The sequence below is a fragment of the Chiloscyllium plagiosum genome, unplaced genomic scaffold, assembly GCF_037043375.1.
Source record: "Chiloscyllium plagiosum isolate Xiang-an unplaced genomic scaffold, Cpla_swu_hap1 HiC_scaffold_22, whole genome shotgun sequence".
NCBI lineage: Eukaryota > Metazoa > Chordata > Chondrichthyes > Orectolobiformes > Hemiscylliidae > Chiloscyllium > Chiloscyllium plagiosum.
The window spans coordinates 48,582,408-48,609,349 of NW_028270160.1; the positions used below are offsets into that span (position 1 = coordinate 48,582,408).

Here is a 26,942-nt window from a genome sequence, read left to right on the forward strand (position 1 = left end):
ACGTCGTGTCTTCCTGCAGCGCTGGTTTGTCTGATTGGGTAGCGTCTCCTCAGGAGGTTCTGGTTCGTTGTTAGTAATCACTTGTGACTTCGCAAGCCGACCGTCATGACCAATAAAACCACTACATGTAAAGTACACCCACTGACATCAGGGAAAAGGTAACGTGAATCTTGCCAAAGTGCTGGAGCAAGTTTTCTGGTCGCTTTGCATTTAGATATTCTGCATGTATGAGCAGTTTTTTGTCTACTTGTTCAGTTTGCACGTTTGAGCTGAGTTTACATTGTAGCATATTTGAGTTTTGAGATTTTTTCAAAAAAAATTGCAAAAGTGAGAGCTTATTCTCTGTCCTGGGCTGCTAACAATTATAAATTGTAATGAAGTTGAAAGAAGATATGAAACGGAAAGAAGCTAAAAAGCCATGTAAGTAACTTATTTAACTTCAGAGACAAGTACTACACCTGAACTTTCAAAAGGATAAATTCTTAAGTGATTGCAGGATTATGGGAAAAGAGTAGGAAATGTGTTGGAGACAAAAAAACTGCAGATGTTGGAATCCAAAGTAAACAAACAGGAACAGTTTGTTCTAAACAGTTGGTATATAAGTAACAGGCTAAATGTCATTCTTCTGTGCTGTATCATTGAGTTTGATTCTAACCTTGACAATTAAGTTCCAGCAGATGCTTTATTCTGACGCAGAAACCTGCATCCAGGAGACATTTGTTCAATATTGGGATACTCATCAGAAAGTCAACGTTTGCAGTAAACATCAGTACTAAGAATTTCACCATGGATATGTTGTCTATTGCCTCAAACATGACTATATTAAATAATGGTTCATCAACAAACACAAACATTCTTTGTGCAATCATCAATTTGGATGATTTTTTATGAATGGATGTCAAAATCAAAGAATTGGAAATCAGCATTTGTCAAATTTGTCTTGAAACTTGATTAGCCTACACTTTGGATATGCACCACAGTTCTGGTTTGCTTATGTAAAATGGAAAGATACAGACAATGGAGAAGATGTAGGCATGGTTTACAAAGCTGATGCCAGAACTGAGATTGCGGCTATGTGGATGAATTGGGGTATTTTTCTCCAGGAAAATAAGAGGCTGAGGAATATTCTTGTGGAATATTATCAAAAAAATTGATCAGCTAGACAAAGTTTTCAGATATTTTCACATGAGGAGACCCATGACCACAAGGAAAAGTTGATATGAGTAATATAGATTTGTTTGAGAGAAAAATCATCCAAAAGAAAATAAAATGTTTGAGGGGAGCAGATGGGCCTGTTTTATCCATCTAATCCTATCTACATGGAGTATCATTTCTTTGAGAAAATGGCATGCCAAGAAGTAAGTGTTAACATGGTAGAAGGCATTTAGAAAGTTCTACAGATATGTTCTCTCTTACATTTTTTAAAAATGTGAATTCAGCATGGATGTTATTGATGGACAAAGGAAAGGGTGGTGCCCTCGTGCTAGAATTGCTCGACTATTGATCCAGCAACCCAGGTCGCCAGAATCCTGCTATGGCAGATGGTGGAATTTTCTATTTAATAAAAATCTGGAATTAAGAGTCTAATGATGATCATGAACCCATTGCTAATCTTTGGGGGGGGGGGGAAACACCTATCTGATTCAGGGAACTGCTGTTCTTGTCTGGTCTGGTTTGCATGTGACTCCAGAATTTGAGTCGAGTCAAATGGCGTCACTGTAACTACATGGTTAGCACTGCTGCCTCTCAGCGCGGGGTCCCAGGTTTGATTCCAGCCTTGGGCAACTATCTGTGTGGAGTCTGCACATTCTCCCCGTGTCCTCGTGGATTTCCTCCGGGTGTTCCTGTTTCCTCCCACCTTTCAAAGATGTGCAGGTCAGGTGAATTGGCTATGCTAAATTGTCCATAGTGTTAAGTGCATTACACAGAGGGGGAATGGGTCTGGGTGGGTTAGTCTTCGGAGGGTCGGTGTGGACTTGTTGGGCCGAATGACTAGCTTCCACACTGTAGGGAATCGAATCTAATCAAAGTCATAATCATACAGCATTGAAACAGATGCTTTGGACCAACTATGTTCCCGAACTAGGCTGGTTTTGCCTACCTGCATTTGGCCCATATCCCTCCAAACCCCCCTCTTCATGAACTTATCCAAATTTCTTTTAACCGTTGTAGCTGTACCACCATCCACTACTTTCTGTGGCGGTTTGTTCCACACGCAAAACCTTCTGTGTTTTTTTTTAAAAGTTGCACTTCATGTCCTTTTTAAAATCTTTCTCCTCTCTCCTTAAAAATATGCCCCCTAGTTTTGAGCTTTCCCAACTTAGTGAAAAGACCTTTGTTGATAACTTTATCAATGTCCCTCATGACCGTATAAACCTCTATAAGGTCACCCTTCAAACTCCACTCCAGTGAAACTAGAGATTCAAAATCTCTATTCTTGGCAACATCCAGGTAAACTGATCTGTGGGCAACTAGGGATGGGCAATACATCTTGGCCTATTTAGTGACATCTCTGTGTCATGAATGAATTTAAAGAAATGATAACTTAGTTGAAGAGTAGGAAGCAATTTGATATTTAATGAGTTGTGCTTGAGTGGGGGCAGGGAAGTGAGCTACAATGTGTGCATTGGTGTGAAGGACTCATTTATTTATTATTTCTAATTTGCATCAATGTAAGTTGATCGCATTTCTATATGATTTTAGAAAGGAAGTGGTTTAGAAGAGACAGCTCAGAAATTAAGCGTTGAATGTAATATAAGTGGGCATGAATAATGATAGATTAGACCCAATGTCAACAAACATAAAGTGCTGCCTGCAAGAAATCGTATTTAACCAAAGATGAAGTTGAAAGTGATCTTGGCATTTGAGTGAGTTAGCTAGCTGCTCAGTCTCTGCAAGCCTCTGGTTTCTGCCTCATGGCTCTGGTCATAGGGTCCATTTCTGTGCTGTATGACTTTTCGCTCCAACTCATCTGTGCCAACCAAACATCCAAATCTGACCTAGTTCCATTTGGCCCATATCCCCCAAGTCCATCCAGATGCCTTTCAAATGTTGTAATTGTACCTACCTCTACCACTTCCTCTGGCAGCTCATTCCATATATGTACTACACTCTGCGTGAAAAAAATACCCCTCAGGTCGTTTGCAAATCTTTCCCCTCTTACCTTGATGCTCTATGCTCTCTAGTTTTGGACTTGCTGACTTCAGGGAAAAGACCTTGTAAATCTTTTCTGCACCCTGTCAAGTTTAACAACATCCTTACAGAAGGGTAACCAGAATGGAAGCAGTATTCACTGAGCTCACCAAGGACCTGCCCTGGTTTGACTTGTGAAAGCACAGCACCTCATGTGTATCTATAGTAAACTCAATCTGCTACTCCTCAGTCCATCTGATCAATAGATAATTTTCTTCACTGTCTTTGACACCAATTTTGCTATCATGTTCAAACCTACTAAACATACCTCCTATATTCACATCCACATCCCTTAAATAAATGACAAAAGGTAGAGGACCCAGCACTGATTCTTGTGGCACACCGCTAGTCACAGACCTCTATCCACTATCTTTTAGATCCACAATTTGTATCACTGATGGAAATTTAAGTGATTGTTCCCACAAGAACCTCATAAAATTCCAGTCAGTATATTTGTGTTAGCTCAGATGTGCAACCTCACTTTCTGAACTCTTAAATTAGCTCTTTCTTTGGAAAATAGGTAAAGGCATTAATTTTGCTAACTTTTTAAATGCGTGCATATTATTTGATGGGTGGGTGATAGGTTGCCTATTTTAAAATGTGTAAATAATTCTATGACCAACAGCTTATGAAAGTATCAAGTAAAGCTTGCATTTTATGTAGAAACTCTCAAAACACTTCACAGCCAATTAGACACTTGAACTCTCACTACTATTATGTAAGAAATGTGACAACTAATTTCGTACATTGCAAAGTCTCACAAAGGGCTAAGTGATAATGGCCAGTATGCTGAAGCCAGAGCTAAGAAGCTGTAAAAAAACAAAGTAATTGAACTCTGCAGTCCAGCCACATCCAGTGGTGAATGGTGGTGGGCAATTAAACTTATAACTGGAAGAGATTCCACATGTGTCCCCATTTTCAATCATTGTGGAGCCTAGCATATCCTCTGCAAAAAGTAAGACCAATACATCTGCTTTCATCTTCAGCCGGAATACGTAATGGATGATCCACTTTGGCTGCCTCCTGAAATTTCCAACTTCTCTGATGCTATTAATTAACCAATTTCAATCACTCCATAATAAGGAGCAGCAGAAGACAATGCTACAAAAGCTATTGTGCAATAATACTGAACTCGTTCTCCAGAACTAGCTGTGCCACTAGCCAAGTTCTAGTACAATTACAACACTTGCACCTATGCAAAATGCACATATGGTAATTTTAAAAGAGGTAAGAGTGACAAATGGAAATTGATGCAGCATTTGAGTGTGGCATCAAACAGTATTAACAACATTTGAAGTTAGGAGGACTTGGGGTTGAAGGCAAAACTCCACTCATTAGAGTAGTTTTTCCATGCAGGGAGACTTTGGAGATTGTTCTTCTCAACACGAGCATATTGCTGCAGGAATCCCTCATGGATAGGTCCTTGGCTCAACCATATTCAATTACATCAACATGAAGTCAGAAGTGTAGATTGTCATGAATGATTGTAGTGTTCAACACCACTCAACCTCTTAAATATGAGAGATATCAATGTCCATGTGCAACAAGATCCAGAGAACATTTAGGCTTGAATGATAAGTGGCGTATAACAACAGTTATTCCAAAACAAGAACCAGGTAATGACCATTTCATACAAGTGAATCTTAACCATCTTCCCTTGGCTTTCAATGGCATTACCATCATTGGTATCTCCTAGTGTTAACATTCTGGAAACTTAACTGCAGCAGCCATATAAAATCAGAACAGGGGTTGGGAATTCCACAGTGTGTACCTCTCCATCTCAAAGTCCCACAGCATGGAGATAAGCCCTTTGACCCAAACTGGTCCATGTTGACTAAAATGTCTATCCATAAAGACCCTCCCTATTACTCCTGCCACAGTGTTCCAATATGCACAGGGCCTGTGCCAGGACCACAGACAACGAGTGAGGGTACCTGTGTTTATTTTACATTTGGGGCACATTGAAGAGGCTCCCTGTTCAAACTTTGCAAGGTGATCCCTATGGAGAATTTTTAACTTCATAGCATAGGTCCTATTACATATCGAAATCCTCCTTGCATCCTCACAAATGATACTGTTGGTGAGAACCGCTGCCAGATGATCACCATAAAGGGCCCTTACCCATCTAGTAAACACTTCACCCATGCCAAACTGCTCCAGAGAATAAAAGGGATATGGCCATTCAACCCAATGAACTACCTTCTCCATGTCCAAAGAGACCACCAACCCTTGAACCAATGGCTCTTGGCACACTTGAATCAAGTTAAGCAGCTCCCTAACATTATTAGAGCATCTACAACTCTTTATAAAGCCCTTCCGCTCTTCTTTAACAATAGAGGGCGACACACCTTCTAACCTCAATGCCAAAGTCTTAAATTCTGATTTTAAAATTTTGTCCAAGAGCAAGATGGGTCTATAAGAAGCACAGCCCTCCTGGGCTTTCCCTTTCTTGAGGAAAAGAGAGATATTAGCTTCACTCAAGGATGCCGGGAGGCAGTCACGACTATATGAATAGTTATAAGTGTCTAGCATTGGCCCTGACCGTATGTTTACAAATTCTTTATAAAACTCACTGGGAAGTCCATTAGGGCCGGGTGTCTTTCCACTTTGACATTGCTTCACCACCTCCTGCATCTCTTGTGCTGTTAATGGAGCACCAAGGAGTGGCACCTGCTCAGCAGACACCCCTGGAAGATTCAAGTTCCTAAAAAACACTCCATTTTATCCCTCCTGTCCTCACAACATTCAGATTGATATAGTTCAGAGCAGAACCTCCGAAATGTTGCATTGATCTTTTTAGCATTAAAAGAAAGAGTCCCATTCCCTTCCCTCATAGAAGCAATAGATTGGGAGGCGTTCTTCTTACTAATCAGATAAGCCGGGTAAATATTTGGCATATCACCGTGCTCAAACAACCTTTGCTTCGCAGGGGAAAGTTCCTTCCTGGCTGGATGCATTAGTGTGGAGTTTAAAATGAATCGAAGGGCTATGATCTGCTGCAGCTTAGTGCAGCTGATGGTCTACTGTAATGTGCCGCCTCAGCTGCCTTCAGTTGTACCTTGAGTAGACGCTGCTGCTCTCCCTTCCGTTGCTTCTGACTGACCGAGTATGAGATTATTATCTCTCCAGTCTCCCAAAGAATGGATGGGTTACTAGCTGCATCTGAGTGGGTGGCCAAAAATGCTTCAAATTCCCAAGAAAAGTACTCTGAACTTGCTGTCCTTGAGAATGAAGGGATCCATTCGCCAGTACCAAGAACTCATTGCATAACCCTTAACCTTGACCACTAAATATACTGCTGCATGATCAGAGATAGCAATATTCGCGATTGAACAAGATACCACCGAATCTTGAACAGCTGTAGGAGTTGGAAAAAAATCAATCCTTGTATGGCACTTATGCGGATCGGAAAAGAATGTAAAGTCTCTGCCCGTAGGGTGGAGATGTCTCCAAACATCTACCAATCCCCATTCCACACGTAGATCACCCAACTGTTTAGATTGTGAAGAAAGCTTTGGGGAATCTTTGGGCATTCTATCCAGCACAGATCCATCAGGCAATTAAAGTCTTTTTTTTCTCTCTTCTTCTCCTCTTCCCCTCTCCCCCCTACCCATACTATACTGCAATGCAATGCAAAGGCCATTACTTAGCGCACCAGTCAGAAAATTAAGGGTTTGGGCCAGAGGACAATAGACATTCAAAATACCATATTCCTCCACATGTATTAGGGCCTTAGGGATAACAAACTGACCATATTCATCTTTAACGCAATCTATTAAATTAAATGGAACATTCTTCTGGACAAGTATGACCAACCCCTTGCTCTTAGTGTTAAAGGATGAGAAAAAGGTCTGATGAAACCTGTCCTGCTGTAACTTCGTGTTTCATGTCATTAAGGTGAATTTCCTGCAGCAGGGCAACATCCACTCTCTCCTTTTTAAGGCTCAACAACACCTTTTTCTTTAGGTGAAAGGATAGCTCTAATATTCCAGGTGCATCATTTAAGAACACTGCTAGCCATGATCCTTAACAACCACCTTTAACCTGCCAAGAGGAAGAATTTGACTTATAGAATGATGGGCATATTCAAAAGAAGACTCTTGGAGTGTATTTACGAAAATCTAAAACTCTAAACTAACAACAAAACACAAAAGGCACTTAAAGGCACTTAAAAGGCACCCTGACCATAGAGGGTGCTTACATTTCCCATGCATATCTCCAGTTCCCTATCCGGTTCGAGCTGCATCCGAGACCCAAGGGACAGAAGGAAACAGACAAAATAGTGAGCACTCTGCCCGCCCCCAACTATATTCCAACACCAATCCTAATCAGAAAAAAAATCACACCAAGAGCAGCTTTTTTATGAAAAGGGTAACATTACAAGAAACCTAGCAGGAGAAAAAAACCCAAACGTTATTTTCCAGTATATAAATCCATCTGAATTATTTTAGTGTCCAAGAAACTTTTTGCTTGTTCTGAGGAGTTAAATGACCCCGCACTGTCTCTTCGTGAGTAATATGAAACACCGCTGGGTATTTCATCGAATATTGAATACCAACGTCCCTTCTTTTTTGCTTGGTCACCAAACTATTTCCTTTTATGGATCCCTGCCGCAGAAAAGTCTTGGAAAAACGTTAACTTACTTTCATGACAAGTCAGTACCTGTGGATCTTTACCCATTCTTCTAGAAGATTCCAGGATTCTCTGCTTGTCCCTGTAGTTTTGAAATCATCCCAGAACAGGGCGGGGGCACCGATCCAGAATGGATCTGTGAACCGCAACCCGGTGAGCTCTGTCAGCCGTCACCTTGTTCACATCGGCGTGGCAGCCAGTCTTTAAAAAAGCTCACTAGCTACCTACCTTCCACTCCCTCCAGCAGCCCAATGACCTGGATATTTTTCCTCCTCCCTTGATTTTCCAGATCATTGACCTGTTCAGTCAAGGCCCGGATCTGTTTCTCGAGGGACAGGATCCACCCCACTGAGGACTTGACCTCGGTCTCCGACCTCACAGTCTGCCACTCGACCTCTTCAACTTGTTTCCTGAGCCCTTCCAACTCTTGCTTTTGTAGCATGACCGAAATTGGCTCCAGTCAAGTGTGATTGTCTTCCATCAACTCCTTGATCATCCCTCAGATTGCCACGTGTTCTTCAGCGAAATTCTGCTGCACAGGTACCTTTTTCTGGGCTGCAGAGCTCAGTAAGGCAGATCTACTCAGATCGCACCATCTTGGATTCCCCCCACATTTCTGATTTTTAATTGTTCTACCATTGGCAACTGTGCCTTCAGCGCGTAGGCTCTCAGCTTTACAATTCCTGATTGAAACCTCCTAACTCTCCAGCTTTCTTCCTTTTAAAATGCTATTAAAATCTACCTTTGGACCAAGCATTTTAATCTGCAGGTCTTGGCTTATGTGGCTTGGTGTTAAATTGTGTTTAATATTGTTACTGAGAAGTGGTTTAGTGTGTTTTACAATATTAAAGGCATTTATTAAATGCAATTTGTAATTTGAACAATGAAATATCATCCACTTCTACCCTGTCATCTCTCCCACTGATGCACTGTTTGGTTTGATTCTATAGTAGGCAAAGCATCGCACATTTACACTCAGGAGCATCAAAGTAAAGTTGATCATACACCTGACAGCTAATATTATTCTTTTTATTTTGTATCTCCATTCTACTTTGAGTCTTAAATTATCAGAAGGTTGTATGAGTTCAAATGCACTGTGGTCGCTCTTATCAATGTGCATTACTTATCAGCTGTGGCCATCTACAATTTTTTTTACATGCTCTTAAACAGATTCTCAGTTGCTACTTAAGATAAGTCAAAGTTCAGTGTACTTGAAATAATAATCTGCACCACATCTGAAACATTCACATTTTAACTGATCAAGCACAATCTGTTGTTTGTGCAAGGTCTCTAATTTAAACATCATTTGAGCACCATGCAGCAGTTGATGCAAAATGCATACTGCCATGTTTGGTATATGTGTAATAAGGTAAATTTGACCACTTGCCAAATTATCAGCTATTTACTTGCTGCCTCTACTGTTTTGGTCAGGTTGCCTTCTGTTAACTCTATTTTCAATCAAAAGATGTAGGCCAAAATCAACAAATGTTAACCCCAGCTCTAAGAAGTGGCAAGAGTTGTTTTGTAGAATTTTATTTGGTACAGTCTTGCCACTTTTAATAGAACTTTGATCTTCTTGAGTGCTTTCAATGTTGTTGTTGTCAAGAGTATGTTGTTTTGAATAACTCTAAGGTGCTAACTTACAGCAAATAACAAACTGAATAAATGTGGGCATCTGGTTCAGCATTAGTGAATATTTGTGTGTGGAAGTTTTGCAATAGATGTACACTTAGCCTATAGTGTAAAAGACTGTGACTAATAGGCTAACGTAACTAATCATTTAAACTAAAATTGTGGTTTTGTGCACCATAATATAAGTTTAGATTATTCGAATTAGTTGTGGGATGCAAGTGCAATAAAGCCACAATATTTGACATGGCTTCGCCTGCACTGCAGCTTCTCTTTTTATTTTAGTGCTCCTTAAGTTAATATGAATCATATTATTTCTGTGATTGGCTTGCCCCTAGCTGCAAGTTTGAGTGGGCGCAAGGCCCAATTTGACTTGAAACTTGACTCCCTGGATTCTGGTGAAAGCTGCTTGTGTTTCCAATGTGTGAATCCAATAGCAAGCCTAAAGGAGTTTCCCCATGTCTCTGTCAACTTTTTAACAATGCGCTCTGTTGTACGCAGTGAACAACGAAGTTTCTTTATATTGGTTTTATATATCAAGAAAAGGCAGACGTTTTTAATCAAGCTTTGGGCTTGTTTTGAATGCATTCATTCTGTGCTGTTATATTTCTGCTCTAAGTCTCTGCAGTGAGCAAAATTGCATAAATCCAGGTACATTCTCAGGTGTGTCAAAGGGAGGTGGTGTTGATGCAAAGTTATGATCAACTTCTCAAAGAATTCTACAAAATCCCAGAAAACTAGGGTGTGGCATTAATAATGCACTCTTTAAAATTCATATATAGGTTGTGGGTATCACTGAGTAGGCCAGCGTTTTTGTTGCTCATCCCTAAGTATTTAAAGGGCAGTTAAGAGTTTAGAATCAAGAGTTTAGGCCCACAGCTCTTGAGTCACATGTGGGTCAGACTGGGTAAGGACATTAGTGAACCAGATGAATTTTTCTGATGATGGTTACTGGATTCATGGTCATTTCAGTTTCTTAATTTCCAGGCTTTTATTGGGTTTGAATCTTGCATAGCAGATGGTGGAATTTGAACCTAGCCCCTCAGAACATTACCTGGTCTTTGGATTATTAGTCTAGCAATAATACCATTATCGTCGTTATAGTATAATTTCCTAAGAATTTTTTAATTGGAAAATGTATCCAGTGTTGTAGATGTATAATTTTTCCAAGAAATTCCAGGCCAATTATCTTTAACAGTAAGGTCATTATGACAGACTTTGTCTGAGTGAGGCAGGGGCCAAGTGAACGCATCTGAAAATTTTGCTTTATGGTGGGAATTTAACTGGTAAGTCTCTTAAGTTCACTTTTAGACTAAGAATCAGATTCTGGCCCAAAACTAACAGTTAAAAAAAATCTTAGTTAAGCAGGTAGCTGCTGATAGTGGCAGTTATTGATCAATCACTTGAAACTCTTGGCCACGGAAGCTAATCTGAAGAATGCCTTATCATGGTTCTATAAGAAAAGTAATTCTAATAAGCATGGTCAGTGAGTGAGTACAGTGAATGCAAAGGAGCCTTGCCAGAATGAGTTGGTAGCCAACTGGGTATGTGGGAATTAGGTGCATGATGGGGAAAGAAATGCTTTAAGGTTTACTCTAACAGTCGCCATGTTCTTGTCCATTCACTCAGCCTGTTCAGATCCTCCTGAAATCGCTTTATATCTTTCTCAATATGCATTTCCACTTAACTTTGTATCATTTGCAGATTTGGAATTACTGTGTTGGTCATCTCATGCAAATCTTTGATATATGTTGTGAACAACAGGGGTTAAAAATGTGTTGCTGGAAAAGCGCAGCAGGTCAGGCAGCATCCAAGGAGAAGGAGAATCGACGTTTTGGGCATAAGCCTTCTTCGGCTTATGCCCGACACGTCGATTCTCCTTCTCCTTGGATGCTGCCTGACCTGCTGCGCTTTTCCAGCAACACATTTTTAAGCTCTGTTCTCCAGCATCTGCAGTCCTCACTTTCTCCTAGTGAACAACAGGGAGCCCAAGTACTGATCCTTGCAGCACCTCACTATTCACAGCCTGTCAATGTGAGAATAACCCACTTATTTCTATTCTTTGTTGCCAATTAACTAATACTGATTCCAGTACATTGCATGCTATCCCATGAGCTTTAATTTTGCTAACCAACAGTGTGTAGGAGAATCTATCAAACCACTTGTGTAAATCTAAGCATAGATTTAGATTCATTGGCTCCTAATGATCAACTTTGTTAATAACATCCTCAAAAGATCCAACAAGTTCATCAATATAATTTCCAATTCACAAATCCATGCTGTCCAAAGATGTGCAGGTTAGGTGAATTGGCCATGCTAAATTTAAATTGCTCATAGTGTTCAGGGATGTGTAGATGAGGTGCATTAGTCAGGGGAAATGTAAAGTAATAGGGTAGCGAATGAGTCTGGGTAGGATACTCTTCAGAGGATCGGTGTGGATTTGTTGGGCTAAATGGCCTGTTTCCACACTGTAGTGATTCTGTGATTCTACATGAAGTGAAGTGTGCTGAAGGGAAATTTGAAGATGCTTTTTTCTACTGTTTGCCAGCCTTCAGCATTTGATTTTTAATTTTGTTCAGAAGGACAGGTAAATTGGGAACTAGTGGTATCAAAGAGCAAGTTTTATCAATGTTACTTTGTCAGTATTGTGAAATTTATGACAGTACTAAAATGATTTGGAGGTATCCTGAAGCATTGCACCCATAGGGCTGTAAGGGTTTTAAACCCGAAGTGGGAAGAATAAGCTTGTGAAGCAAAAGGATATGGCGGATATGGAAGGATTTTCTGATGAGAGGTTGAGTCGATTTTTCTTGTACTTGGTGGAATTTGAGGAAGTCTAGTGAAACAGAAGATTTTTAGTGAGCTTGACAGGTTAGATGCAGAGAGGTTATTTTCCCTTGTGGGAGAGTGCCCATTTAGAATAGAAATTCAGAGATTTCTTTTCTCAGGGTGCTGAATATGTGGAATTTATTTTAACCAGAGTTTTGGTGAGGCTGGGTCTTTGGTCTAGGCTGAGATGGGCAGTTTTCTAATCAAGAGAATCAAGGATTATGGGAATATGACAGGAAAGTAGAAGTTGAGCACGGGAGTAGGAGAGTTAAGGCATATGGAACACTTGCCTTCATCAGTCGTGACATAGAGTATAAGAGCAAGGAGGTAATGTTGGAGTTGTACAGAGTATTGGTCAGGCACAACTGGAGTACTGTGTGCAATTCTGGTCACCTCACCAGAGAAAGGATGTGATCGCATTATAGGGAGTACAGAGGAGGTTCAACAGGATGTTGCCTAAGATGAAGAAATCGAGTTATAAGGAGAGACTAGATAGGTTTGGATTTTTTTTTTAAACAGAGAAGATTGAGGTATGTAAGATTGAGAGGTATGGATAGGGTGAATAGAAAACAGCTATTCCCTTTGGTCGAGGAGTCAATCGCAAGAGGGCTTAATTTTTGGGTAAGAGGTAGAGATTGAGAGGGGATTTAGGAAAAAAGTGCCACAGTTGGTGAGAATCTGGAATGCAGTACCTGGGAAGGTGATGGAAGTTGTAAACCTTACAACCTTTAAAAGATATTTGGATGAGTACTTCAAATATCATAATATTCAATGATATGGGACAAGCGCAGGAAATTCAGGTTCGTGCACTTTTAGTGCTACGTCGATGCAGACTCGATGGGCCGAAGGGCATTTTCTGTACGATGTGAATCTAATTACCAGGCCAGCTACTGAATGTCAGAGTGGACCTGATAGGTCAAGTGGCCTATTCTGCATTATAATTGATTGATTAGCAATTGTGAATGGATATGGATTGAAGATGGCAACACAGGTGATGTTCTATCCTTGCAGAATGTGGTAGCTTCTGGATGCCAGTGCAGTCCAGGGCAAGCATATTTCAGTTTGTGCTCGTTGCTGGAGGAGCTAATGATCTGCAGTCATCACAGCATATCAGGAGGGGGTGATGTTACCTGGGCACTTATTCCAGGATATAGTGTGTCCCTTCAGTCCATGGTTTGGAAAACAGCCAGGGCCAAGAGGGTATGACTGTAAATGAGGCAAGTAAAGGGATCCAGAGGACGGGAGTCCCTGTCTTTCCAACTGTCCAGCAGGACTGAAGTTTTCTTAGCTTGCTGTGATGAAAGTAAGGGCTGTAGGGTGTATGAACTAACTGACCATGCCACCAGGGTACAGGAAACCATTAATAAAAGAGGATAAGAAGTAATATGGTGATCGGAGGACATTATAGTGAGGGATATTGACACTGTTCTGTGCAGCAAAGAGCATAAATTCAGACAGTGTTTTTTGCCCAGTGTCAGGATTCGGGATAGCTGCACGGAGAATAGCTTGTATTGGAAAAAGAAGGATCCAGTTGTGGTTCACATTGCTACCAATGACAAAGGTAGAACCAGGAAGGAGGTGTTGCTGAGAAGGTGGTTCTAAATTGAAAGTAGACCTCCAAGGTGGTAATCCTTTGATTGTTATCTTAGCCACATGCACATTGGCACAGAGTGAATAAGATTAATTAATTGACTGTGTGACTCAAAAGACTGGTTTGGGAGAAGAGTTTCTGGTTCATGGGGCATTGATGCTAGTACTAGGAAAAGTGAGATCTTTACCAATGGCACAATGTACACCTGAGTCATGCTGGGACTGATGGATGCGTGAGCGACATAAGTAGGGAAGTAAAGAGGGCTTTTAACTAAACAGGGTTACAGATTTACGTAATTATAACAAGTCAATCCATAGATTCGAAGTGAGGCAGCAAAACACTCGTAAAAAATGAAGGTCAAGAGAATGGCAGAAATTGACAGGGGTTGGATAAAGAACCTAAGAGTATATGAGTAGTCAAGATTAATAGCACACATTGAGGTGAGTGACTATCATCTGATAGCCAATGCAGAGACATGGTTGCAGGATGAAGAGGGTTGGGTTCTGTGTATTGAGTGATATGTGACACTCAAGAAGAATAGGAAACTGGACTAAAGCTGAGGAGTAGCACACTTTATCAAGACAGGTATTGGTGCAGCTAGAGGTGACTTTGGTTTAGGAGGTGTGGAGTATCTGGGAAAAGAAGTCACATAAGGGAGTGATTCCATGTCTCTTACAATAACCATAATGTAGGGGAAATTATATAAGCAATAATATTGAGTGTTAGTGATAAAGGGACAACTGTAATCATGGGTGATTTTAGTAAGTCAAAAACTGGAAAAGTCAGTTTGGTGATTGTAGCCTTCAAGAGAACTTTGTTGAACATTTAAAGAAAGTTCCTTTTTAGAATAGCATGTTCTGGAACAGACCAGAGGGCAGGGTGTACCAGACATAGTATTGTGTAATGTGACACAAATCCATAAAAGAGGAAATGGGAGTGGGATTAGGCAATTCAGCCCTTTGAGCCTGCTCTGCTATTTAACATGATCATGGCTGATCTTATCTTAATGACCTTGGTGTAAAAGCACCTTCAGATAGTAGTAATCATAACATTATTGAGTTTTACATCTCAATTGAAAGGGAAAAACGTGTTTAAGATTAGTATTTTAATATTTAAATCAAGGGAATTATATGAACATGAAAGCCAAGCTAGCTGAAGTCAACTGGAATATTTAGCTATGAGATGAGTAGAAACACAATGGCAGACATTTAAAGGGATACTTCCAAATATTAAAGTAAGTATATTCCTGTTGTGAATAAAATTTCCAAGGGGAGGACCCACCATCATTTGTTACTAAAAAAATAGTTAAGGCTAGCATTATACCTGAGGAAACAACATATAATTTCACAAAGTCAGTTGACTGGTCAGAATATAAAGGATCACAGAGAATGACTGAAAGGTTAATCAGGACAGATAAGTTACAGCATGAGATAAAGCTGACTAGAGATGTAAAAACAGATGGCAGGAGCTTCCAAAACTATTCAAGAAGGAAAAGAGTAAATAGAGCAAATATTGATCCCCTAGAGGGTGAGAATGGGGGATTAATAGTTGATGATAAAGAAACATTGTATGCAATAAGTAAATAGTTTGTTTCTGGCTTCTCTATTGAGGATACAGAAAAATTCACAATTACACACATCTGAGCTTTTGAGAAGACAGTGACTTGATGAAATTATCACAAGAAGGGGAACTGAATATATTGATGGACATTATTCTTGGATCTTAAGAGATTATCAGTAAGATAGATGTATTTGATAATTTTCTATGATTTGTTAGATTCTGGAAAAAGAAATATAACCCCTCAATTTCAGGGAGGGAGGCAGAAAATGGAAAACTAGGCCAGTTAGGTTTAGATCTGTCATGGAGGCTATATTGGAATTGATCACAAAAGAGTTGCAACCAGGCATTGGAAGAATCTCAAGGTATTTTGGAAGAGCCAACTTGGTGTTTTGCAAAGGAAATTCTTTAACCAAAAGGGAACCAGTTGATGTATTGTACTTGGATTGTCTGAAAGCATTTGACACGATTCCCCAAAAGGCCAGTTAGGAACTGCTGGTAAGAGGATAACATTCTAGTGTAGTTAGAAGGCTGAAAACAGTATGCATAAATGGGTCTTTCAGATTGAGAAGATGTGACGAGTGGAGTCTCTCAATCTCTGCTGGGCCCTCAGCCTCTTAGAATTTAATATCAATCATTTAGGTCAGACTAAAGACAGACTGGTTTCATTTGTAGATTACAAAAAGGGAGGAACATGTGTAATGATTGTGTACATGCAAAAATCTGGCAGTTAGAGTACGATGTTAGAAAATACAAAATTGGTCACTTTGACAGGAAGAATTAAAAAACAGTATTACTTAAACAGAGGATGCAGAATTCTTCAGTGCAGCAGAATCTCTAGGTTTTAGTACATGATACATCGCAAGTCTGTGTGCAAGTATAACATAATCAGGAAGGCTAATGCAATGCTAGCCTTTAATGTTGAACACATCTTGCAATAAATTAGGGATGTTCTGTTTCAGTTATGCATAGTGTTGGTGAGACCACTTTCTGGATCAGTGGTGCTGGAAGAGCACAGCAATTCAGGCAGCATCCGACGAGCAGCAAAATCGACGTTTCGGGCAAAAGCCCTTCATCATCGTTTTTACCTTGGTGAGGCCACTGTTCAGTTTTGTTTCCTTATTTGAGGAAAGATGTAAATGATTTGGAGGTGGTTCTGAGGTTGACTAGATTTATACCTGATATGAGTGCGTTATCTACCTAGGAAAGATTTGACAGGCTGGGCTTTTCCCTGGAGTTCAGAAGAGCAAATGGTGATTCAATTGAAGTTTATAATGTCATGAATGGTGTTGACAAGTATTCCTAAAATTAGGGATCTTCTGTTTAGGATCATGAAATAAAGAAATGTTTTTGAAGATTGTGTTTGGAATGCTTCACCTCAGGGTGGTGGAAGTGGGTCATTGAATACTTTTTAAGGTGGAGATTGATTTGCTTGCCTATCAAGAATCTAACCATAGATGGGAAAGTAAAATTTGGAACAGAACAGGGAAACAATGATCTTGTTAAAGGGCTTAAAAGCCCACTCCTCCTAATTGATATGTTTGTAAAAGCCTCCTTTAATGATTACGGTTTCTTTGGCAGAGTTTCCAGGAGACTGACATGTTGAAAATCTTTTAGAGGAGGTTTAGATTAGATTACTTACAGTGTGGAAACAGGCCCTTCGGCCCAATAAGTCCACACTGACCCTCCGAAGAGCAACCCACTCAGACCCACTCCCCTACATTTACCCCTTCACCTAACACTACGGGCAATTTAGCATGGCCAATTCACCTACCGTGCACATCTTTGGACTGTGGGAGGAAACCGGAGCACCCAGAGGAAACCCACGCAGACACTGGGAGAATGTGTAAACTCCACACAAACAGTTGTCTGAGGCGGGAATTGAACCCGGGTCTCTGGCACTGTGAGGCAGCAGTGCTAACCACTGTGCCACCGTGCTGCCCATTTTAAAAGCTTAACTTGCTCTGTGTGCTTTGGGGTTGATTTAGCCGATTTGAAACTCTCCCTTCAACAGTGGAGTTGTTTATGTTCAGTTCATAATGATACATGGAAAACACTCAAATCATTCTGTTTGTTGTACAGCTAGCTACCAGTTAATTTTACATGCCTTGGGCATCTGCACTGTGAGTGCATAAAAATGGCATGAAAAACAGAAATATTTATAAAAATCAGCATTTGCAAATCTGGTGATTTATTCTTTCTGCCTATATGATTAAATTACTTTGAAATGCAGTGCAATTGAATTCATTATTCAGCTAGTATGGAGGGTTAAAAATGGCTCGTTTAGAGCTGGATGCTCACTATTGTTCAGCTATATAAGGGCAGTCATTACAGAGATTTGATTTACTAAGAATGCTGGTTTGGGGCTCAAAATGAATGATGATAGAAATAAAAGTGCTGTAGTTTTTAGGATTATACCAGTGAGATACTGAACAACAGATGGAACTGCATACAGTGATGTTGATTACACAACTCCAGTTGAAATGCTGCTTCTTATTTAACTCATGTTTTAGATTCAGTGTAATGTATCTTTTGTTCCCTTGTGTTTGACTAGGCAGCACTGTTCAGCACTATGGCCGATGAGTCTCCCTTGGAAGAACTTGTTACCCATTCATATGCCAGCAGTGTAGTCATCGAGTCTCCCATGCAAATTCAGTCTTACAAGTCAGTCAATTGTCCTTTTTTGATGCGGAACTGGCACTAAAGTAATCTCAGTAAATGATGCAATGACATAGTTTCAGAAGGGTTCTTATTATTTGGAATGTACGTAGTACTTTTTAGTACTGGCTACTGCAAGCTAAACATTCAAGAGGCTTGACTGTATTCAGGCCAAAGCAGCTCATTGATTGGCAGCACATCCAATTACGCCCTCCACTACTGGCTCAGTATCAATGTACTATCTACAAGGTTCACTGCAGAAATTCATCAAGGCTCCTCACACAGCATCTTCCAAATCCACGACCTCAGTGATATAGAAAGACAACCAGTTGCCCATCTCTGAGAGATAACAGTTTAGCAGAGACACTTGGAGCTCTATAAACCTCAATTTATTAAGTATTTAAATGAATAAAACACACTTTTAACTTCTCGAGATATCTCAATCACTGTCTTTAACAAACCTGGGTTGTGTAACTAACTCCAAACATAATTATCTGGGAGAGTTGGCAGCTGACCAGGCTGGATTGCTTCTTGATATCTTCACCATGCCTCCTGATGTAGGTTACCTCCTGCAGAGATATTCTTCAAAGTCCTGCTGAAAATCAAGGATTTTCTTAGGCTGCTTTATATATCGGTCTCTGTGCCAAGTGTGTGCCTTATTTGGAATTATCCATGCATGTGACCAATCCCAAATGTTTCATCTTTATTTGGTAGAGACAGCAGTTGCTGAAAATGTGTTGATGGAAAAGCGCAGCAAGTCAGGCAGCATCCAAGGAACAGGAGAATCGACGTTTCGGGCATAAGCCCTTCAGGAATGAGGAAAGTGTGTCCAGCAGGCTAAGATAAAAGGTAGGGAGGAGGGACTTGGGGGAGGGGCGTTGGAAATGCGATAAGTGGAGGGAGGTCAAGGTGAGGGTGATAGGCCGGAGTGGGGTGGGGGCGGAGAGGTCAGGAAGAAGATTGCAGGTTAGGAAGGCGGTGCTGAGTTCGAGGGATTTGACTGAGACAAGGTGGGGGGAGGGGAAATGAGGAAACTGGAGAAATCTGTTTGAACTCCGATTTGTCTCAGTCAAATCCCTCGAACTCAGCACCGCCTTCCTAACCTGCAATCTTCTTCCTGACCTCCCCGGCCTATCACCCTCACCTTGACCTCCCTCCACCTATCGCATTTCCAACGCTCCTCCCTACCTTTTATCTTAGCCTGCTGGACACACTTTCCTCATTCCTGAAGAAGGGCTTCTGCCCGAAACGTCGATTCTCCTGTTCCTTGGATGCTGCCTGACCTGCTGCGCTTTTCCAGCAACACATTTTCAGCTCTGATCTCCAGCATCTGCAGTCCTCACTTTCTCCTGCGAGACAGCAGTTACTGACTTCCTGCAATCTTAGCGCTTAGCAGACCTGAATGACTCAACGTATTTCCACTCTCATAACAGCCCATTGTAAAGCCTCTTATCAGCTCCTGTTATCTTTAGCCCTGCAACAAAGTGCAGCGGGTGCGTGGGAGCACAAATATCTGCAAGTTCCTTTCCAAGCCTCTCTCCATCCTGATTTATTTATTCAATATTTCTTGATCAAATTCCTGGTCTTGACTGTGATTTCTTGAGATTGCAAAGCTAATGAGGGGACTGATGACCCTGTGTTGATTAGGTCCCAAACTTACAGACAAGTTTGTTTTTCTCTTTGAGGAATTCACAAGGACAGGGGTTAAAAGATGAATTTCAACTCTACTGCATCTGAATGTTTGTTTGTTTGCTAGGGATCTAGGGTATCTATGTCTACTGGCCTAGGTTTGAGCATTTGTGTGTTGCGTGAGTCATAGTCAAGTACTATCCACTAGTCACCTGTGTGTTGTGGTTAAAGGAACTAGTGTAATCTAAGTGCAGGAAGCCAGCTAACTAGCAAGCCTGACAGACGGTTTACAAAAGGGTACTTGCTCAGCTAGAACTGTGGAATTCAGTCACGATAAAGAATTGGAACAACAGAATATCAACGAACAAAAATTAAGCATTTTGAAATTGGTCAGTTTCAGTTATCAATGTCGATGCTGTCAGTAACCTCCTCTGCAGTAACCACATTTTCATCTATTTACTCTTCAAACAATTTTGAGACTGATCCATAAACTTCTCTTTAACCTTTTGGACTCCTCCACACCCCCCCCCCCCCCCCCCGACTTCTGATGTGTGTTGCATTGCTTTTTTTTGGTGTTTTGCAATGAATAAACTCCTTGTTAAATCCAATTCTGGCTCAATTGGCTGCTTTTTAAAATACACTTTTTTCACCTAGACACTAATGAACGTATTTACAAAGGAGGGAATTAGGTTTTAAATTAACTTTCTGACTATCTGAGAGAGTGCGCGATGAAAGAGGAGCCAGTTTATCCCTCCTTAATTTGGGAGTTTAATGATTTAGGGTATCCTGTCCTGAGCTGTTTTTAAAAAATAAAATTGGGAATCTTACCAGGTCTGAGCATAACAATTAAATATATTTAGAGCAACATGTCTGATATTATAGGCATTTGTTATCTCAAAATGTTCATCTACTGCGAGATAATATATGCAATCCTAAATCTAGAAACAAACAGAATGCCAGGGAAACTCAGCAGGTTGAGCAGCACCTGTGGTGAGATAAAACAGAGTTAATGTTTCGAGTTTAATATGACCTCTTCAGAACTCTTGAGTTCTGAAGTCTGTGCCAGTTCTGTACAGAATTTAAATGTCCTCTGTTTCTTTCTCCACAGATATTGATAAACCTGTTCAATTTCTTTAGTATTCTGTGTATGTTTGATTTCCAGCATCCAGAATATTTTGCTTACATCTAGAAACCTGGCTCCAAGGAATTGTGAAAAATGTCTTTCCAAAGCTTGTTCATATTAGCCTGCCTAGAAGTATTATAAGTGTTCTAACTGAAGTGAAGCTTTGTATCTCTCCCTCTTCCCTCCTCATTGGCTGAAGGTTACTAACCATGATTTTTTGCAATCTCTATCCTGAGCAGTTTTTTCATATGATAGAAGATTGCAATGTGGTAAGAACAACAGGTTGTAAAAACTACCTCACCTGGTACAGGGATTGATCATTCTGTCAACTCCACTATGCACAACATGTTATCCATCTGAACTAATTGGCCTTATTCCATCATATGCTTTTTAACAAAAGCAAACTGTATTGGGTTGGTGCTTGAGTACAGTACTGAGGAGTTCTGCCCTGTTAGATGAGCACAAGAGAGATTTTGACATTATTTTGAAGAAGAGATTATGAATATTGCCTGACAGCTTTCCATTATGTTGCTAAAAATATTATCTGGTCGTAAAATCTTAGTGTGTATGTGTGGTAGTCCCTCAGATGGCACTTGATCATGGCTAGAACTTGCTTGTCACGTTTCTCTCTGTAGGAAGGTTGTTGCACTGAAGCTACCACATTTTAAAGCAGTTAAAGATGGTCAGGCTGAGGACGCTACGCTGAGGGACTCGTGCAATGATATTCTGTGACTGAGATGATTGACCTTCAACAACCGTAACCATCTTCTTTGGTGCTAGGTATGACTCAAATCAATAAAAAGATTTTCCTCTGATTCACATTGTACTGTTGTTCAGGCTCAATGATACCACACTTCATCAGATGTAGCTTTGAAGTCTGGGGTAGTCTGACTTGCCTCACCTCTGCTCCTGTCAATTGCTTGGACTAAGGCTTTAAGGAGGTCTTGTGCAGAGTGTCTCTGGTGGAATCCAAACTGCCAATTTGAGTTTGCCCTTTTTATGGAATGGGCATAATTGGACAATCTTCCACATTTCTGGGAAGATGCCGGCAGAGAAGGTTCACAAGAATGGTCCCAGAAATGAAAAGCTTAACCATATGAGGAAAGCTTGAGGACTCTGGGTCTATACTTGATGGAGTTGAGAAGGGTGAGGGTGATCTAATTGAAACCTGTTGAATACTGAATGGCCTGGACAGAGTAGATGTTAGGAAGATGTTTCCATTGGTAGGTGAGACTAGGACCCGAGGGCACAGCCTTAGAATAAAGGGAAGACCTTTTGGAATGGAGATAAGGAGAAACTACTTCAGCCAGAGGGTGGTGAATCTATGGAATTCATTGCCTCAGAAGGCTGTGCAGGACTTCACCAACTCAGTTAGTAGTATTGCTACTGAGTCATGCTTGGTGATGAGCATTGAAGTTGTTTATCCAAAGTACATGCAGTGCCCTTGGCTCCCTATGCTTCCTCCAAGTGGTATTCAGTATGGAATACTAAATTATTCTCAGATGAGGGAGGATGGCAAGTGATATTAATCAGAACGTTTTTGTTTGCCCATGTTTGACTTGATGTGAGATTTATGGGGTTCAGAGTCAATGTTGAGGATTACCAGGGAAACTTCTCTTCGATCATATAACTCTGTGCTATGAGGTCTGGTGAGGGTTCTCAATCAAGGATGGTGGTGGTATCATACTCAGACCCATAATGTCAGGTTGTTGCTTGATTAGTCTTTGGCACAGTTCCAGTTTTGGAATTGTCTGTAAGGAGGTCTTTACAGAATTGACAGGACAACATTTGCCAGATTTATGCTGGCTGGTTTGTCAGTTTCAGTCCTTAGCCTTTGTAGTGGTTTGATGAAAACAACAGGCTTGCTAGGTCATTCAGAATATTAAGCTGTTAATCAGTTTTGTAGCTGTATGTTTGGAATCTTATATAGATCAGAACAGGCAAGGACAATAGATTTTCATTTCAAATACCTGAATTAAAAGGAGGAGGCCATTCAGCCAGTCGGTTTTCTTCTGCCATTCAACACAATCATGGCTAATCTGATTATAACTCAACTGTATTCCCAGCCCAGATAACCTTTCACCCCATGCTTAACAAGAATCTATCTACCTTTGCCTTACAAATATTCAAGGACTCTGCTTCTGCCATCTTTCAGGAAAAAAGTCCCAAAAAATGATGCCTTGTTCTAGATTCTCCCATAAAGGAAAGCGTCCTCCCCATATCTACCCTGTCAAGGTTCTTTTGGATCTTTTGCACTTCAGTTAAAACATTTCTTAAGCCTAATCAACTTTTCCTCCGAAGACACACTTCTCATTCCAGATACTAATCTAGTAAACTTTCTCTGGACTGCTTCCTACTTATTTGCATTCTTCACTAAAGATGAGCAGTGCAGTATACAATTCTCCAAATGCGGTCTCACTCTCTCTCCCTCCCTGCTCTGTATAGCAGAAGCATAAGCTACTCCTATACTCCATTACCCATGTAATGTATGGTTTGCATTCTATTAGTTTCCTAATTATTTGCTGTACCTTTTATAGTAACCTTTTTGTAATTCATACACAAGGGCACACATCCCTCTGCATGTCCGAGGTATTTGGCTTTTCATTCTGATTATATGGAACCACCTCTTGTTCTGCTTGTGTCATTGATAATTCCCTGATGACTGTGACTGGATCCTCCTTATCACACTGCAAATTGCTGTCTAGCCCTGAACAGATGTCTCAAACCTTGGCAGCAGGCAGATAGGACGCTCACTCTTTTCTGCAGAGAACAGTGTCTGTATCTGTCATTATAAATTCTACTACTGCCACTGCATTCCTCTTTCCTAACTCTACTCCCCCTTGAAGGACTTGTTGCACCACAGTGCCATGATCAGTTAACCGGTCCACGCTGCTGCCTTCACTCTCACTCAGACAAGTTGAAAGAACCCCAAACTTTTCTCAAAAGATATCAGTGATTTTACAATAATTGACTATGGTTTCATGGTCATGTTTAGACCAGCTTTTAATTCATGATTTATTCGCTGAATCCAAATTTCACATCTGCAGTGGGATCTGAGCCACAATCCCATAGAGTATTAGGCTGACCTTCCTGGGTTACTTGTCTAGTGGTAATACCACTAAGTCACCACACCACGAATGTTCTTCATAGTTGAAATGGTCTTGAGGTTTGCAGTTAATTTTTGGCATATGAAACTGTTTATATTAATCATGATCTGAATCCTAATTTTAAAAATGGTTGAGCCAGCTTGGTGTTTTGATAGCGTTGCAACCACTGAACAATATTGCATCAATTGTTCGCTGAAGTTAAAATGCTTGAAGTTACCATGATGGTAAAGTCAAATTAGCACTTTGGTCAGTGAGAAATAAAATCATTTTAATCATACGCTGTCCAGACAAAGGAGGGTGCAGGAGTTAACATATTAAAGTACAAACTCCCAGTGTAGCACTGTGGTGATGGGAGCTTTGAAATGCATGCTGAGGCATAACTACATGTCCACATATACACATCAGTGGTTTCCTGAAGCGATGGCTGCGGATGCACATGTGGACTGAGCAATTTGTATGAAAACTGGGAGCTTGGGGTATTCATCACAGGTTTTCATATTTGTATTGTGTCTGTCATATGTTGATATCTAACTTAAAAGACTTTATAATTACATACTGATTTGGTATTATGCCGTTTTATTGCTATTTTGTTTATGTTAGCGCCTGGGGCTGCATTCATTTCCATGTTAAAGTGGGGTCGCCGTGAATAGTAGTTGAGCCAGTATCTAAATAAGGATAGTTTCAATGTGCCCTTCATAATCTTGTTCATTCAGGTTAAAGTTTGACTGGACCCATTCGATTGAATTGTTTCCACAGTTTATTTTAGGTTTTTTCATTCCATTTCCACATAATTCGAGCTTTTCAGGTCAGTATTTCCCAATCTTCCATAGATCACTGCGACAGTACGTTTTATTTCCGTTATTCAGCAATATTACAAACTTTAGAATAACTGCTAATTCTCTCACAACTGCAAGGATCAATATTGTTTGCATTGAAAGGGCATTAACTGCTCAGATATATATATATACACTGTCACAACACTAAGTTGTGATAATAGTTTTTGTTCATTAACTCATTTTTGCTGTTGAGCTTTGCCACACACTTGAGGATGATGCCTTCCTCAAGCAGGAAAGATTTTTTTTTTAAAGTTAATCAAGTATGAGAATCTTTAAGTGAAGCTAAAAGCCATCCTCCAAAGGTTAGCCAGTTCCAAAAGTAAACTAACTAAAATGTGTTTCCTCCAATAGGTCATAAATGCTTTATATGCCTAGGTCTAAATGGCACAGAGAGCAATTCCAAAGACTGCTAGCAATCGGTCTAGTTATGTTGACGTTGCAGCAAGACTGCAGGAGTGTGTGTATTAGAGTTCCCATCACTACACTATGCTACACAGGGAATTTGTACTCTAATATGTTAACTCCTGCACCCTTCTTTGTCTGGACGGTGTATGATTAAAACGAGTTTTAGCCTTAAAATCTGCTGTACTTAAAGACCTGTAGATTGTTTGAATGTTGCCGATTGGAGTATTGCAAAGCCCAGAACTACATGCTGAAATTCATGCTAAGCTTAGAGCAGATGCTGCTGAGGTACAGTGGGAAAAGTTCCTATCTAAGACCCACGTGCCATAATATGCCAAGGGGCTAGAAACTGTATGAATCCTTTGGCCTATAAGTTTGACATTTTAACAGGTACTCTAAATGCTTAGAAATGTGGTGAGTAATAGTATTGAAAGAAATTGATTTGATTTGCACTTCGTAATGTCAGAGTCGAGTGTGTGTTGCTGGGAAAGCACCGCAGGTCAGGCAGCTGACTTAGTTGGATGACTGATTTGTGATGCCAAGTAAGGCCAATACTGTGGGTTCAGTTTCTGCACGAGCTGAGGTTCCTGCAAAGGATTGTCTTTCTCAACCTCTGCCCTTTTCCTGAGATGGAGTAACTTCCAGTCAATTCTCTCTCTCAACTGGGAGAGCAGCCCTAAGATCTGGTAAGACTGTGGCAAGTTTATCTTCTTTAATTTTGTAAAAATATTCCACATCTTGTTAAATAGAGTTTAAACCACTTTTCATTTTTTTAAATCCATTTTTGGTCAGACTTTTTTTATGGAATAGATGAGTGATGATTTCAGAGCCATTTAAAGCGCAGTGCCATAGGTGTTTATTCCAAGTCTTATGGTTATAATTGATTTTCCTTTGAATCACTGACATTAGGTTTGAGCCTTGATGTAGGAATATAATGCATAAATTAGGTTGCTTCTTCAGAGCTTAACTGAAGGAAGTTGCATTGATGTTATTTTCTTAAGAAAAGGCTTGAAACCAAAGCTTTCTTTACCTGGATGTAAAAGATCTTGTGGTACCATTTTTTTTTAAAACCAAGGACTTCTCCCAACATTTCTCTGGCAACCAGTACTACCACAAGCAGGTTAACTAGTTTGTTTCATTGTTTGTGGTATGTTACCTGCTAAATGAGTACCTTTATTTGCCTCTGACAGTCAGGGTTAAAAATCACACAATACCAGGTTATAGTCTAACAGGTTTATTTGGAAGCACTAGCTTTCGGAATGCTGCTCCTTCAGATAGTTGTGGAGTCATACCATAAGGCACAGAATTTGTAGCAAAAGATTACAGTGTTATGCAATTAAATTGATATATTGAACAAACCCTGATTGTTGTTAAGTCTTTCACCTTTTAGAATAGGTTGCAGATTTCGCTTCATTAATATGTAAATCCAAGAACTTCTTTTAAGTCATATTCTTGAGATAAGTTAATGTTTTATTTTACAAAAAAGTGATATCAGCTCAGACAATACATTAAAAGTGTGAGGTTAGAGTCTGTCTGTATCCAACTCTTGAGTCAGACTGGTTCTATTTCCAAATGAAATTTACAATATATAACATTGGTTGACTGACTGCCTGCAGATTGTGCATTTTTTGAGCAAAATAGAATGTATTTGCAAATACAAATTCACCCATAGACTTTGTGTGTGTGTGTGTGTGTGTAGACAGCGAGAGACAATAGACAATATGTGCAGGAGTAGGCCATTCAGCCCTTCGAGCCTG

At 40.2% G+C, this 26,942-nt stretch overlaps 1 protein-coding gene across 4 annotated transcripts in view; it reads left to right on the forward strand.

Annotated features, from left to right (window-relative positions):
- Nucleotides 1-26,942, forward strand: part of LOC122561380 (pantothenate kinase 1) — a 79,314-nt gene that overhangs the window by 1,036 nt on the left and 51,336 nt on the right. Inside the window, exon 1 of one of the 4 annotated variants that reach the window (XM_087999031.1) lies at nucleotides 24-158. The exons of 2 other annotated variants lie outside the window; for them this stretch is intronic. Coding sequence is in view for 1 of the 2 variants with exons in the window: in XM_087999029.1 (XP_087855155.1) it covers nucleotides 375-420 (46 nt within the window). In the remaining variant the exon portion in view is untranslated. Of the gene's footprint in view, nucleotides 1-23; nucleotides 159-182; nucleotides 421-26,942 lie in introns of those variants that run through there. One more of the 4 variants, XM_087999029.1, reaches the window with a different exon arrangement.